Here is a 17,191-nt window from a genome sequence, read left to right as displayed (position 1 = left end):
TATCGCTCTTTTAGAATTAAAGTGACTTAATCCGAAATTCTTGTTTTTTGACGCCAAAAATGTATAATAATTGAAGTAATATTTAGTAATTGAATTAATATTAGTTATTTTAATACTTTTATTAAAAGTTATAAGGTAGGTGCGTTTGATTTAAAGGAGACGGACAGTGCACTTTGTTCTTTTCTAACTAATCTAAATTTATTTTTTTATTTTCAAGATTTATTTTTTTAACCCGATAGAATACATGCTTAAAGTCGCTCAAAGTATAAAACTCATTTTCTCACAATTTTTAGTTAAGCCACTTTTCACAATTCTAAAGGTCCTATCTAGTTCTATGCTATATAGTTAAAGCTCGGACACAGATAAAAAGCCAGTTTCCAATAACCATCTAGATCAATATTATTGTTTGCGTATAGTATCTTTTAATAGCAACGTAATCAATCGATCATTAAGACTCGTCGTAGCTTCTGCGAGGCGCGGCGTACCGTCCTGCTTACATAAGGTGTGGCGGTTCAAGGTCACTTATATTTGCCATCGCCGCCGTCAGGGCTTGTTGACTCGGCTCTCATATCATTTTTGATAAATATTGATTTCTAATTTGCTCTTGTTTTTATTTTCTACCTTTATGCTATTTTTTTTATTTTTTTGTTGCTTAGGTTGGTGGACGAGCTCACGGCCCACCTGATGTAAAGTGGTTACTGGAGCCCATAGACATCTACAATGTAAATGTAAAAAGTCTTGAGATATGTTTTTTTTTTTATTGCCATTGTAGGCAGACTAGCATACGGCCAACCTGATGGTGAGTGGTTACCGTCGCCCATGGACTTCAGCAATGCCAAGGGCAGAGTCAAGCCGCTGTCTGTGTTCTAAAATCGCAGTTACAGTACAACGGCTGGTCCACCCTTCAAACGGGAACTCATTACTGCTTCACGCTAGAAATAGGCAGGGTGGTGGTACCTGCCCGTGCGGACTCACAAGACGTCCTACCACCAGTAATTAACGAGCACGTCTCAAAATATGAATAACGATATTCGCAAACATACTTTTATTAACTTCAATGTCTATCCGTTTAGTTCTAATTGGAGTATCACTATTACAATTAATAATAAAAAAATTGAACGCGTCTGATACGACAGATACATTTTTTTTGTTTGTTATATAAACATATTTAACGGCCGTCTGGTGTAGTGGTAAGTGACATGGTCACTACACAAGGGGGTCGCGGGTTCGAATCCCGCCAAGGGAAGATATTTGTATGATAAATATAAATGTCTTTTCCAGGGTTATGGATGTATATTAAATATATTATGTATGTGTACAATAAAAATCTTACATTTATTTCCGTTATCTGGTACCTGTAACACAAGTTCTTTACGAACTTATCACGGGACCAGTTAACGTGGCGTGATTGTTAGTAAAATATTTATATATTTTATACTGCAACTAATGAAAACAATTCTTAAAAGGAGATCGTAATATGTTTTTATCAATCGCTGTTTCGTACTTATGTATTATTTCAGAGGTCGTAGTGACAAAGAGGACGAACGTTAAACGTACCACCAATCAAGGGAGCGCTACTCTCTCGAATAGCTTAAGATAAGGTACGACACGCCACTGAATAACAATACAATTATTTGTCGTCTCAGTATCAGATCTCAGATAATAAATACATTTCTAATGTTTTACGATCAGTAGGGCATTCGAGGGGACACGTAAGGTTTGTGTTTAACTAGTTGTCTCGTCAATAATGGAACCTATTTTAGATCGCGTCATAAAAATTGTATACTGGTACCAGTGCCCATTTATAGGTACATAACTAGTGATCCCCCAGTAGTCGAAATTCGACTATAATAAATAAATATTTACTAACAATCACGCCACGTTAATTGGTCCCGTGATAAGTTCGTAAAGAACTTGTGTTTCAGGTACGAGATAACGGAAATAAATGTAAGATTTTTATTATACCCATACATATATTTAAGATACATCCATAACCCTGGAAAAAAACATTTATATTTATCATACAAATATCTTCCCTTGGCGGGATTCGAACCCGCAAAACCCCCTTGTGTAGTGACCATGTCATTTACCACTACACCAGACGGCCGTTAATAATTAATTGAAATTATAAGTTTGAACATTATTACGGTTCTATTGTCAAATAAAATTATACTTCTATAGTCACTGATTTCACCAAGACTACACTATAGACAAACAATATTAATGTATTCTCAATTTGACCACCAGACTTTAGACTAAAAAAATCCTGACTGAACTGAAACTGCACTGTGCGTTAAAAGCGGATGATAGAGCTTTTGTAACTTTTAATTGGATTCATTCGACCCTCATCTAGAGATGGGCTGCAAAGAGTTTTTAAAACGCTTTTATTAGCTTCAGACGTATGTATGTTAGTATGTTACGGAATCTTTGAACATGATTGTGACTCCCTTCAAAACGTCGGATTAACTCGAAATTTGGTATACTTATTAAGAACCGATGACAATTCAATATTTAAATAAATATTGAAAAATAATGAAAAAATTGAAATTCAACTAAAAAATGAAAAACAAATAATAGCTTAAAAAAACGAATAAAATACGCTTTTATAGAAAATCCAACAAAAAATAGAAAATAAATTTTAATAAACTGGAATTAAAAATAGTGTAAGAAAAAAAAATATTGTAAAAAAAGCGTAGGGTGCACGGTATCAGTAGTTATAAATATTTTATGAACGGATATGAGTAGAAGGGTTATTTTGATAATATCCTGAAAAGCACCCCTCTCCCACACCCCCAAATTTATTAAATTTATTGTCTTTAATTATTTTACTACTTTTGCTAAGTGTGGTCTGCCCGGATATAACATTTCTTGAAAAAAATCTTTAAAAAAAAACTTTAAATCTTGTGTCAAGGGTAGCAAGCAGCGGCTTCGCCTTAAGCGTAAAGGAACTCGCGGCGCCCTTAAAGCGTTCATTACTTTGTTATTCTAAGAATGGGAGTGCTTTGTCTGGATGGTGGCATTTCTGAATATTTCATTACTTAAACTAATATAAACTTGGGTTGATGTAGTTTTCATTACCGCGTTCGTTATGTAATTCGCAGATTCGCAATTCAATAGACTATCACAATCGTTAGTCGAACGAGCTCTGCTTTATTGGTTATGCTAGTTGAAATCAAGGTCTACCCTATGACAATTGGCAGACTCTGTAGACACCACAACATTGATGCCGTTGTCTACTTTTATGAGAGAGACAGTCAGATATATTTAAGTCTCAGATCTGTCGATGTAGACTTTCCAAAGCTTCTAACACACGATCGCAACCTGTAGACACAGCCTACTAAGTTTTTCCCCGGATTTTCTTAGTGAGTTGCGATTCGAACCGGTGGTAGATTCTGCTAGTGTTCGCAAATTCTCTCAGGTTGAGCCCGTGAGCTCACCTACACGTTTGCGCGTAGCTGAAATAGCCCTTAGCCTACCAAGGATTGGGTAGGAACAAAAAAAAAACACGATAGCATTGGACTAATTAGTATAATTATGGACGGATTATATGTATACTATTATTTTAATATTATAAAGCTGAAGAGTTTGTTTGTTTGTACGCGCTAATCTCAGGAACTACAGTTCCGATTTGAAAAATGATTTCAGTGTTAGATAGCCCATTTATCGAGGAGGCCATAGGCTATATAACATCACGCTAATGTTTCAAAATCGGGGTTTTTTTCCTTTTGAGAGCTTACACTGCGTGCGCTGCGGAAACGGTTAGTTTCGCTAAAGTAATGTGTGAGAGAATTGTTCCCCTTTAAAAGATCTAAAAAAAATATCCTTAACATTCTATTATTCAAAAATATTTTCACTTTCTACGTAAATGAAGAGGCGGGTAAAATTTAGCGTCATGCCAAAGTAATTATACCACACGGACGAAGTCGCGGGCAAAAGCTATGATAGTATAAATTGCTTGAGATCTGAGTTTTCTTACGATTGTCAAATCATTTCACTAACTTTACTAATTTAAAGACTTCAAATAAATTGAAATTTGTCAGCCAATCTCAATGAATCAATATACACTTGTATTGTGTTTATTCACTTTAGCATTCAATAATACCAGTGTTTTTGTAAACGTTATGCACATGGCGACTTAAGAATGCATTGCCGAACCAGCTGCCGGGAAGCCGGGTGTTCTCGCAGGTGTCCTACCGGTTTCCTGAGTGAGACTTGAGGTGAATATCGGCAATTTATAAAGAGGCTAGTTTCACCATCGTTTCTTTACCTAAATTGAAAAATATGTTTTGAATTTTTGTACAATATGTATTTTGCGATGAATTTTCATTCATTGTATCATATTTACTAATATCTAAGATAAACTTTAAGAGGCTTTTAATCAATATAAAACATGGAATTGGTAAGTTTACGGCACAATTGGTTAAGGTTTCGGCATTTTGAATTTCACAGTATTATATGCACGATCGATGATTTTTTACATCTCTTCGAAGGTAGTCCAACTGTGAATGCCATGACGAAGCGCTAATATACTCACCAAAACATGTCTGTGTAGCGTAACGAATCTTAAAAAGACGCTAATTGTAATACTCACTATTTCCAAACAATAATGAATCACAATTCAATTTACCTCGAACGTTGTTTAATACAATTGTCTTAAGTTACAATGGTATTTGTATATATTGTAGAGTAGTAGTGTATTGTATTGCACAAAAACGGCTTTTAAGCTCGCGCATAAGTAGCTTCGCAGAACACAATTCCGGGGAAGACCCATTGTTAACCTCTACAGGGACGAATTTGTTTAAAGTATAAAAAACATGAATTTAGTTTGTTTGTTTTGTTCATTTTTTAATGGAAACAATTAAATAAGTAAAAAAAAAAGAACAAACATAGTGAATATTAATAAAATTGTACGTGGCCATTTAGTGTACAATTAAAAATATGTAAATAATTAAACCAATCGTCCACACATATTTTATGAGCCAATATCCCTGTAGAGGTTAAAAGTATATTTAGTCATAAAACATGTGGAAACCGACCAATTATTTAAACAGAGCAACAGAATTCCAGAGAGAAAGGCAATAAAAAAAAAAAAGAGAAAAAAAAAACGGTCCAGTTTGTTTGTGCAGAACGAACTTCGATACGATTAGAATTCAACCATAACAAAGATTAACAACAACTTTCAATATTTTTATCGACTTGTATTTACTGGTAAAAGAGTGGATATGACAGTTTACACGGCTTGGTGGTATCTCTTTTTTGCCTATTTCTGCTGCTGTCATGCACTTTGTTTGTGAAGAGGCGGACAGCCGCTATTCACTACAAGACTGATTTCATATCTCGGGTGGGTGACGGCATTCACGATGTGATATATGTAAGCTCTAGTAACTATGTAACACCAGATGAACCGTGAGCCTGATCACCCATTAATGTAATAAAAAACATTTGTGCTTGAGGAGTATTGTAAACGCCAGCGTATGAGTGCGATCGAGACTAATGTCTCATAATAAAAGGGCTCAGGCTCTGTACAGGGTGATGAACTCGACTGAAATATGTTAAACAGCCGCTCTTAAACCGCCGCCGTTTACGTTATTCGAAGCGTGGGTGCTACTACCCGAGGTTGAGGAAATTGCTTTACGAATTTAACAAAAGAGATTACGCAAAATCCACTTGAGGTTCGTGTGGTAATCGATTGTGGTTACAATCTGTGCCTGCCGGGTTATTGCCACACAACTGTTTGTCAATACTTCATAAATATAAGAAAGAGCTTGTGATTTTAACATTTTTGTTTGAAATAGAAGGGGTACCTATGCGTGAGTGAGCGCCTAACCACATTGTAATGTTGACGACTTTATTCTAACCAGCAAACTTATGTCGGAACAGCAGAGACGCCAAGAGCTTTTCTGTAGCCCATCCGTAAAATCCTTAATCCGTTAATCCTTTGAGATTTTCTAAAAGACGATATAATGGCTTCTTGATTGATGTCGAACAGGATATCATTCGATTTTCACCCAAAGGCAAAAAACCAACAATGTGTGATGTCCGCCGTGAGCCAGAATTTATTCACAATAATAATCACAAAATCAACAAAACTACGGAAGTATCGAACGTTGAACTTTACAAATATGTTTTTGTACTGTACGTTATATTGTGTTTTTTTTTTGTTTATATGTGTGGACGAGCTCACAGCCGACCTGGTGTTAAGTGGTTACTGGAACCCATAGACATCTACAACGTAAATGCGCCACACACCTTGAGATATAATTTCTAAGGTCTCAGTATAGTTACAACGGCTGCCCCACCCTTCAAACCGAAACGCATTACTGCTTCACGGCAGAAATAGGCGGGGCGGTGGTACCTACCCGTGCGGACTCAGAAGAGGTCCTACCACCAGTAAATGTCAAATATAACCGGTTGTACGTGTTTATGATTTTGTTTGTCATTACGATCGTACATGTATAGGTTGTGTCGTCCTTCGACCCGGTATGTGACGCTGAAATAAACTGTTGACAACCCCACAACTACTACTTTACTGCACGCCCAATAATACCGACAGCTACACAAATCTTTTGTATGGGTGATTTTTGTTAACCGGCCCGTTTCCTTCATTGTGAAAGTCCACTAAGCAAGTAGATGTGTAACAGCCACGTTATGAAACCTTGGACGCTTTAAACTTGTCTGTTTATTTGATGATTTCTAATGAATTTTGTTATGATTGTTAAAAGTACCGTGTATAGTGGTTATGTTTTACCACAATAACAATTATTTTAAGGCAAATTTAGATATATAAGGAGAGAAAGAACACCTAAAAGATGGGCAAAATCTTAAGTGAAACTGTCGACTTGCTCTGGTTGATATAATTCGTTCATTTTTTAAAGTCGTTGAACCTTTTATTGAAATTATATGAAATACTTTTGTACCGAAACCCAATTCTGAAAAAAGATTACGAAAAAATCCTTTGAGAGCAACTCGAATTGTTATTACTTTCCTAAAATAGAACGTTGTGTAATTTAGTATAAAAGGAAAATTAAAATGAAATTGAGTTGTGTGGTTCGTGGTGGCTCAACACCACCTCGTCTCCTTCCTGAATAAAAGGTGCTTAAATATTCCTCGGGGAATGAGTAGCAATATTCTCCAACCTGGGGCCAAACCGTGTCAAATTGCTATTCCTGTGATGTGGTTTCTTTGAAGAACTGTAGTGCTCTTTAAAAAGATACTTAGTTATCGGTAGGCAGCGGCTTGGCTCTGCCCCTGGCATTGCTGAAGTCCATGGGCGACGGTAACCACTCACCATCAGGCAATAAATAAAAAATTCACAATGATTTTCATGAATTTAGGTACATACTAAATCGCTTAAAGAGAAATCGTACTGACCTTCCTGGAAATGCCGAACAGAGGAAGATAATTAAAAAAAATATATGAGGAAGTGGCTAGAAAACAAGTAGTTCTTAAAATTATTAGAATTATATTTAGATTTATTTTTATTGTTGTTTTGTCTTTAGTGCCGTTCACTTTAGCCATCGGTCGGCATGACGCGAACCTGTTAGTATGAGGGTCCACAAACAAAATAAGGTGATGAGGTACAACTTCCAAAGACGACCTACGAGGAAGTCGACGGTCGCGTCCTTTATGGCTTCTAATTAATAGCAAGACAAGACTTACCCTGCAGATTCTCGGATCATTTGACATACATACGACAACATTGTTGAATGTTGGTACTAAAATGAATGACAACACAACATAAGTAAGCGTTGCGCTTGTCAACTATAAAGTAGGTCACGTGTAGCGGAACGTGCGGGATGTACAGAATGGGGGAGAGTGAGGGCTTTCGAGGTAAAATCTAGGGTGGTCGCTATGAGTTTCACTTGTACCTTTGTTTCAAGTGGGACTTTTCGCTGAAACTATTTTTATCCCTCGGTAATGTTTGTAGATGTTATTGGTACTGATATTATTACACCATCATTAACCGCAAAGAATCTGGTTTTCTTTTGCAGTCGCTATCCAATTGGAAATAAATAAGTCTTCAACAGTTTTTTTTTTATAAATGAGCTTTCGTGTGTATTAATAATCAAGCTAATTGCCCTAGATGATATCGCCCACGGGCACAATATATCTGGTGCTTATTACCGCTAAATAACAACCACATTCAAATTTACTTTTAGTTCCTATTATTATATTTTAATTATATTATTACAAACATTAATAGTATCTTTAATTATTACTTTTGTTGGATCTACATTTTTTTGTATATGGGTTGTTGGTTCATCTTCAAAGTCGCAACGAGCGTGTAACTCGCATCTCTAAAATTAATGATTAAGCAACAAAATGACGTAATTGGCAAAAAAATGCTCATGTTGATGCGCAGATAAAAGCCACACCAACTCTTTAGTCTTGTCTTGCGACAAAACAATTTACGTAACTCACACTTTCGGTTGTCTGTACAGATTCAACATCAATGATGCAAGCAGCAGCTTACCGATGTTCAATGATCTCTGCAATCTACTTTCGGTTATTATTACATCCATGTTCAAGATCTCTTTTATGGACTGGCCATTTGGATGCTTGTTTAACGTTTTTTTTTTTTTTTATCGCTTAGATGGGTGGACGAGCTCAAGGCCCACCTGGTTGTGGTTTCCGGAGCCCATAGACATCTACAATGTAAATGCCGTAACCTAAATTAAGATATGAGTTCTAATGTCTCCGTTTTTTTTTCTTCGCTGATTTTGTAGATATCTTGCAGCGCATTTGGTACCTTCGATTATTCGTATTTCGCGAAATTTCGATTATGAAGTGTGCATTTATGTTGGAAAAAAGATAATGATTTGTTGGGATAGTGGGAATAGTGAAAAAATTAATATAACCAGTGACAAACCAAGTTTATAGTCTGCCAGATATATTCTTTTTTTTCTCCTACATATTCACTGGATAGCCTAAGAGGCTATGTCAGCGTAATCTAACTAGTAGGTGAGTTCACGGGGCTCAAACCTGGGACATTGCTAACACTAGCCCTAGCAAGAGCAGTGCTTCGTATAGTGCTGGTAGAATCTACCACCTTATCGGAAACGCGACCCACTGAGAAGATCCGGCGAGAAACTCAGTGGGCTGTGTCTGTGGGCTAATTCAATCTTTTTTTTTATTGCCCTTGTAGGCAGACGAGCATACGGCCCACCTGATGGTGAGTGGTTACCGTCGCCCATGGACCTCAGCAATGCCAGGGGCAGAGCCAGGCCGCTACCTTTGAACTCTTCGTCGTAATCGACGAGGACAAATGTATATTCAGCTCACATTGAATGTCGCGTTCGTTGTACAATCTTAGTGAAAGCTTTCGGAACTTTATTACGGGTAGAGCGTTACGCAAAGCGGCTTCCCTTCTTGCTGACGTCATTCTAAAGGATGTTTGGTTAAGCCGACGAGCTATTTATACCCCTCGCCTTGGTTTCAACGAGTGATCTAACTTTATACAGAAATAATTTGTGGTTTTGTTTTTTAGTTGAATAAACGAAATTAGAACAACAATGAACTTACTTTTTAGGCTTCTCTTGCGTGGAGAGTTGATGAGCTATACATACATTGCTTTTTTAAATATTCTGTAAAATCGGCAAGGTAACAAGGGGTTTGTCGTAACAGTTCGAAAGGCATATTCTACCAGGCAGTAGTAATTAATTATCTACAAAGGCAATGAGAACGACTTTGATGATCTTACAAGTGACCATTTAGAGCTTTAATCGCCCATCACCCCTTCGGGTATTATCATAAGATTGCCCCATGGTGCTGAAAAGTTCGTAAGACAATACATAGATATGGTTATTGTGTGGTTATCAAAAGTTTACACAATTAGCAAGTGTTATATCAAAAAAATATAAATTTTAAATCAAACTGAAACATTTCCATTACTATAATATATTTGTACAACATACGTGTGAGTTTTTTATTGGGTGCCTTGTATAAAATACAATTCAACAATGTATCATAGAAGCTATGGAATATCTTTAAGACTTCAATGGCATAATCTCTTGGTATCAAAAAGCTTTGATGCTCCGCATTTTTTTTATGAATCGGGTTGCTTTATTTCGGATTATCTAATTCAGTGAGTACTAAACCTTGTGTTTGAAGTCGTGAATATCGGGTCGAGGCTGAGCTTACAAAGGGTGAACTGAATACGTGTGTTAAATGTTATTGTTACTTACACTCTTTATTTTATTTACCTTATTTGCGTAAAGACTAAAGAAAAGATATAATATTGCTTATAAAAAGTTTATGTAAATTTATTTCACTAAAAATATTTTACTGTTGATCTTTTCCGGCACATAATAATATAACCGCCCTCCATTCTTCATGATAACATCGACAATCTTGACGCATTCCTGGAGACGGCTGATCAATTCTATCAATTACGAGAACATACATATATTTAATGTAATTTTCATCTGTTACGCATTCGAAAGGTTATAAAATGGGAACTAATATTATAGTTTAAAAAAACTAACAAAAGGGTTATTTTGATAATATCCTGAAAAGCACCCCACGCTTTTTTACAATAAAATCATTTTTTCTTGCACTAATTTTAATTCAAATTTATTAAAATTTATTTTCTATTTTTTAGTTGGATTTTCTATAAAAGCATATTTTGTTAGTGTTTTTAAACTATTATTTATTTTTCATTTTTTAATTGAATTTCAATTTTTTCAATTTTTACATCTCTCAAACAAGATATAGCGTAAGACTGTAACGTAGATGTCATTCAAAAAAGTAATCGAAAGCGGACGTTGAACTTACATTTTATCGTAATCACTGATTTTGGATAATAGGTTGTTTTACAGATAGGGTAATCATTTTGATTTATTTTTAAGACAATTTCATCATTCATTTTTAAGTGCATATTTTTGTTTTAATATTAAGAGCTGACCCCTCATTATTAGGCCGCAGTACGGACTAATGTTGTAAAGAGTTTATTCTTATTTCTGTTCCACTTTTCGTAAAGACAAGGTTTAATCTATACTAATATATGTATAAATCTGCAGTGGTTTTTACGGATGTTCCGTTATAACTTTTTATTTTTATTTTTTTTTTTATTTTTTTATTGCTTAGATGAGTGGACGAGCTCACAGCCCACCTAGTGTTAAGTGGTGACTGGAGCCCATAGACATCTACAACGTAAATGCGCCACCTATCTTGAGATATAAGTTCTAAGGTCTCAATTATAGTTACAACGGCTGCCCCACCCTTCAAACCGAAACGCGTTACTGCTTCACGGCAGAAATAGGCAGGGTGGTGGAACCTACCCGTGCGGACTCACAAGAGGTCCTACCACCAGTAATTACGCAAATTATAATTTTGCGGGTTTCATTTTTATTACACGATGTTATTCTTTCACCGTGGAAATCAATCGTGAACATTTGTTGAGTACGTATTTCATTAGAAAAATTGGTACCCGCCTGCGAGATTCGAACACCGGTGCATCGCTCAACACGAATGCTACTATAACTAACTGAACCATGCATCCGATTGACTTGAAATTTGGTGTCCATGTTTTTTTCTTTTCTTAAATGGGTGAACGAGCTCACTGCCCACCTGACCCAACCTTGCAGAAAATACATGTACTTAATAGATAGGCTGTATGAGTGTTGGGACTCCCTAATAATAATGACAATAAATAATGATGCTAATTTTAAATGCGCAGCGAAGCGGGCGAGTACGGCTAGTAAAGTTATATTTTCGCATTCATTAAATCATTGTGGACAGTTTATATAGACTAGTGTTCCCGCAGTAGTCGAAATTCGACTATAATTAATTACGATTATAAGTTTGGACATTATTATGGTTCTATTGTCAAAGGCTATTATATTTCTATAGTCACAGATTTCGCCAAGACTACACTATAGACAAATACTCGGAATATTAAAGATAAAGAATATTAACCTATTCTCAATTTGACTTTAAGCAATAACAAAAGTTTGACAGTAAACAAAGAGTATATGTGTGTGTGTCAAATACATGGTAGTATGTGTAATGTTTTCTGTATTGATTTAATGTATCTTTTATGCATTATTTAAAAAAAATATTAGCATTGTGCACTCCTTCTCTATATTCTCTATAAGTGTGGAAAATTTCATACTCCTCCGTCCGCGCAATTTTCGTAAAAAGGGATACAAAGTTTTTGCTTCACGTATTAATATATAGATATTTCACATTACACTCAATAAAGCCTTAAAATAACCTCAACATCAACTTGCGTCACGTGTCGTGTGCTAGTCTATAAGCACGCACGCGAGCCGTCGGCCATTGGTGATTTGCTCTTGCGCCTGTGACGTCAGCACTATAATTTACAAATGCAGAAGGCTAATCATGTCATGCAATAAAATTGTAAAAAAATATTTCGTCATAATAGTACGTAACAGAAGTTTTTTTAAAATTGTTGACCACATTTTTTTTTGTTTGTACCTCGCCTGGAACTGAATAATGGGGCTATAAGATGAATTTGCAACCGAAGACATAGATAATTGTATAAAATAATGTTTGCTTTATTAGGGATAAACTTAGATGACAGCTACCAGACAGACATCTTAACGGAATGGATTATCGTAATATAATATTATTCATGTATTCTCTAGATGTCCCAAATTATTACTTTTTTTTTTTAGATACATGAAATAATGAACATTATTATGAAATAATTAATAAAATGAAAGGGATTTTATTTGTACGTTTCGACAAACGTTAATCCCATGTAAAGCGTGTAGGTATAACACGTAACAAAGGCTTGCTCGGCCCCGGGCGACTGATAAAAATAGAATAGTGAATAAAAGGTCGTGTTTTCGCTAGAGAAATGGTTCTTAAACTGGATCATGAATAGTAAAAAAAAGGGTGCGCTGTGATGGACACGTGACTGAATGACTGGAAATTAATATTTAAATAATAATAAGGTTAGAAACACGATTGAAGCAGTAATGCGCTCCAGTTTCAAGGGTGGGACAGCTGTTGTATTGATTTGGCCTCATATCCTGGGATCATTGGTGGTGGACATTCAAATTACAAGGGTAACTAAAACCAAGTCCGCTGTGAGTTTTATTATAATATTTATGCAATGCTCGATACTTCAAACAAAATATACGGCTGAGAAATCCTAGTGATTTCGAAAGTCATAATACATTCGATCATATTTCTAGAAGGCACTAAAATCTAGTGGAAGCATCTTAGTGTTATCCAGAAACATCGATAAGTGCACTCCAATTGGATTCGATAGGAGAGACGTGACGCGCCCTCTGCGCCGATAACCTAAATGTAAACGTTTTTGTTCACTAAGCGTTTCCGATCGGACTTCAAACAAAAATTAATTACGAACTTTCAATACTTATAATTATACCAATTAGCAGGCAGCGACTTGGCCCATGGTATTGCTGACGTCATTGAATAACATACCCTCAGGTAGAATTATGCCACTCAAAAAGTTTAGAAAAATTTATGTTTTATGTAACTATAAAAAGTAACAGATGTAATTGAAGCTTATAGTTGATGTTGAAGAATATAGGCTATATTAAATTCGTGAATCGTCAAAAATATTACATATTGTCTTTTCGCATTAAAAGCGTATAATTTCCTAAAATGTTCGAAATTGAGTTAATATGCGGAATCATTTGGTATCACCAGTATTTTTCTCATAAATACTGTCAAAAGAGCGTAGTTTTTTTTTTTTTTAATATACCTATGTTTTTACTATTAATAACAAAATTAATACATAAAATTATTTTACTTTAATAGACAGATAATTTCATTGGTAATAAATAAAAAATAAATGTTGCAAAGATGATTAATATTAAAAATATCACATGTTAAACCTTTAAAACACTCTCCTGTAAAATTAGTAAGTTTTGAGATTAAACAGTTTTAATGCGAGAAGACGATATATTATTAGATTTATGTGCGACTTCTGCAATTGTGTCCACTATTGACAAATAGACCACCATCTCTGTTTAATAGTAGAGAAATTACACAAAAAAAAATTACAAACATCTGTTGCACGATCTCTTGGTGTACGAGGAACGTGTTTCCGTATATTGTCGGGAACCCTGTGTTGCGGTTTATTTATGTCAAGTCACGTTTTCTCATCGAACCTCGTGGGCGTGAAGAAATAAAAAGACGCCTACGGATATCGGGCACATTTGTGTGGCGGTTCTGGAACCGATTGAAAGGGCAATAATGACACAGGAACTAGGAACCGAATTAGGGTACTATTGAACTTTGTTGTCATTTTTGCCACGGTGTTTCCCGAGCGCTATGACATGTGATTCTTCAAACGAGGCTTGTGGAGAGTCGTAGGCTTGGCTCTGCTCCTGGAATTGCTGTCCATGGGCGACGGTATGCTCATCTGATTACAAGGGCAATAAAAATAAAGAATAGTGCTGCTTGGTTTAATTTATTTATTTAAAGAATACCTCTCCACGTTAACATTATGCGGTACATTTTTCAATGCACATTACATATAACAGTTAGATTATTTCTAATCGTGACTCTTCTATCTTGGTTGATTCTGAAAATTATCATTTGTAGTATTTTTTTTAAGATTTAATAAAAGCGAAAACATTATTATAAACTGCTTACAACGAAATTTTGCAGACGTCCGTCCGGTGACCGCTAAAATGAACGTCTGTATGAATCGTCGGTACATACTAACAAACGAGAGATTTAACCGTGAATATATGTAGTCAGGCTCCGCGTTTTCATGAAAACCTAAGAGAACACTAAACTGCCTATGTACCTGTAATCCATTCTGGCTCATTTCGACAAAGCGGCACGACACGAGAACCCTCTCATCGTGACCGCCGGTAACTATACATTCCCGATCCTGCGGACAGAATGGAAAGCAGTCGACGTCGCCCAAAACACGTCATTTCGGATCCTCCCGATCCACTAACGGTGCTTTTAGGTAGGTACCCCAAGCACCGGTCACCGTCCAAGGGCTCGACGACTAAATTAACCCACAGACACAGCCCACTGAGTTTCTCGCCGGATCTTCTCAGTGGGTCGCGTTTCCGGTCCGGTGGTAGATTCTGTGAAGCATGGTTCTTGCTAGGGTTCGTATTAGCAACGTCGTCAGGTTTGAGCCCTGTGAGCTCACCTGAAATAGCCTCTCAAGGCTATCAGCATAGGTAGGAAACAAAAACCATTCTGGCTATAACGGCTCTGTATTGGCTACCCGAGTTTCTTTAACCAACAGTATTTATCTATTTGTTTTAGTTGACGAGAAAATCTTCTGTTGTCACGGCGGTCTGTCGCCGGACCTGCAAGCTATGGAACAGATCCGGCGGATCATGAGGCCGACGGACGTTCCCGACCAGGGTTTGCTCTGCGACTTGCTCTGGTCCGACCCCGACAAGGACACGGCCGGTTGGGGCGAGAACGATCGCGGAGTCAGCTTCACTTTTGGAACCGAAGTATGAATTGTTCAATATTTACTGTGTCCACACTAGCACCTCTGTCTCTGGCAGTATCACATAGACGAACATACACACACACACACCATTTTTTCTTTTTTTTTCCCTACCCATGCTTATAGCCTTTAGAGGTTATATCAGCGTTACCCTAGCGTGTAGGTGAGCTCTCGGGACTCAAACCGGGGGTGTTGCTAATACTGGCCCTAGCAAGAGCAGTGTCTCGCAGAATCTACCACTGGATCGGAAATGCGACCCACTGAGATCTGAAAAGTTTGAAGAAGGACAAACGATAGAGCAAAGGGACACTGCGAAGAGGCTCTCTGCAGATGGATACCACAAAAATCTCTGAAAACATGATGTCGAAAAACGTAATTATTCTAGATAGTATGTTGAGCTCGTGATTCACTGAGAAGATCCGGAAAGAAACTCTGCGGGCAACACACACAGACGAAACGATAACAGTACCATAATTTCACGATGTGATTAGCAATATATTTTCTTTTTGGGATTTTCTGTAGTTTTAGTTTTTTTTGTTTTTATATTGTATTACAAATCTGTCACGCAATCAATGAATAAACTAAATTTATTGGATCTATTCACACGAACGCCAACAATAACTACGACGTTTCAACACTCGACTGGTTTTGTTTATTTTGTGTAACATGTCCATTTTGGACTGAGCCCTGTTTCGGTGCATTCCAGGTCGTGGGCAAGTTCTTGTCCAAACACGAGTTCGACTTGATCTGTCGCGCGCACCAGGTCGTCGAGGATGGATACGAGTTCTTTGCGAAGAGGCAACTCGTCACACTCTTCTCGGCACCAAACTACTGCGGGGAGTTTGATAATGCAGGTCGGTACGCGCGGCCTGGACCCCGTCGGAAGGTTCACACCCTCGATCCATGACGACTGTGTCTCAGTGACCACAGCAAACGAGTCTCTACAAGTTTCAGCGGCTTAGCTCTGTCCCTAGCATTGCTGATGTCCATGGGCGACGCTAATCACTTATCACCAGGTGGGCGGTATGCTCGTCTGGCTATAAGGGTAATAACGAAAAAGTGATTGAAATGTGTTTAACGACTGTATCTCAGTGACCACAGCGAACGAGTCTGTACAAGTTTCAGCGGCTTAGCTCTGTCCCTAGCATTGCTGATGTCCATGGGCGACGGTAATCACTCATCACCAAGTAGGACGTATGCTCGTCTGCCTGTAAGGGTAATAACGAAAAAGTGATTGAAAAGTGTTTTTTTTTGTTCGTTGAAGATGTAAACATAGTAACTGCAAAAGTTTTGTTAAAATTGATTTGCATCCGTCAGTAATGCGAGCTAATGAGTACACAAGCAACATTGAAGAAAATGTAGGTTTCAAAAATGCATCGTGAAATTCATCATCATCATCATAATCGGTTGCTCTTGGCAGAGCAGTCGTGGTCATGTGGAATTCTTGCTTATTAAAACCTTGACAGATGTTTTCCATAGTTTGCGAACCGAGGCCCGGCGCACGCACTCGTTAAGTGGGGTTTCAATAAGATCTTTCACCTGATCAGTCCAGCGCATGGGGATTCGTCCACGAGATCCCTTACCATTGACCCTACCCTGAACAACAAGTTTCTCGATAGACTCTGCTGGCCGTCGCGATACGTGTGCAAAATATCGAAGAATCCTGGATTGCACTGTTGACGACAACCTGTGAGAGATATTTAGTTCTTTTAGGATCGAGGCGTTGGTGCGATGTTCAGTCCAAGTTATACGGAGCATCCTTCTCCA

The 17,191-nt window shown here is 37.1% G+C and overlaps 1 protein-coding gene across 1 annotated transcript in view; it reads left to right on the top strand.

Annotated features, from left to right (window-relative positions):
• LOC733020 (protein phosphatase 1 catalytic subunit) overlaps nt 1-17,191 on the top strand; it is a gene marked incomplete at its 5' end in the record, with an annotated part of 47,940 nt that overhangs the window by 26,684 nt on the left and 4,065 nt on the right. The window contains 2 exon segments of the mRNA NM_001047015.1: nt 15,232-15,428; nt 16,131-16,278. Of these exon segments, the coding sequence (NP_001040480.1) occupies nt 15,232-15,428; nt 16,131-16,278 (345 nt within the window).

The sequence above is a fragment of the Bombyx mori genome, chromosome 16 (assembly GCF_030269925.1).
Source record: "Bombyx mori chromosome 16, ASM3026992v2".
NCBI lineage: Eukaryota > Metazoa > Arthropoda > Insecta > Lepidoptera > Bombycidae > Bombyx > Bombyx mori.
The sequence above is the reverse complement of the archived record's forward strand: the minus strand, read 5'-3'. Positions and strand labels throughout refer to the sequence as shown.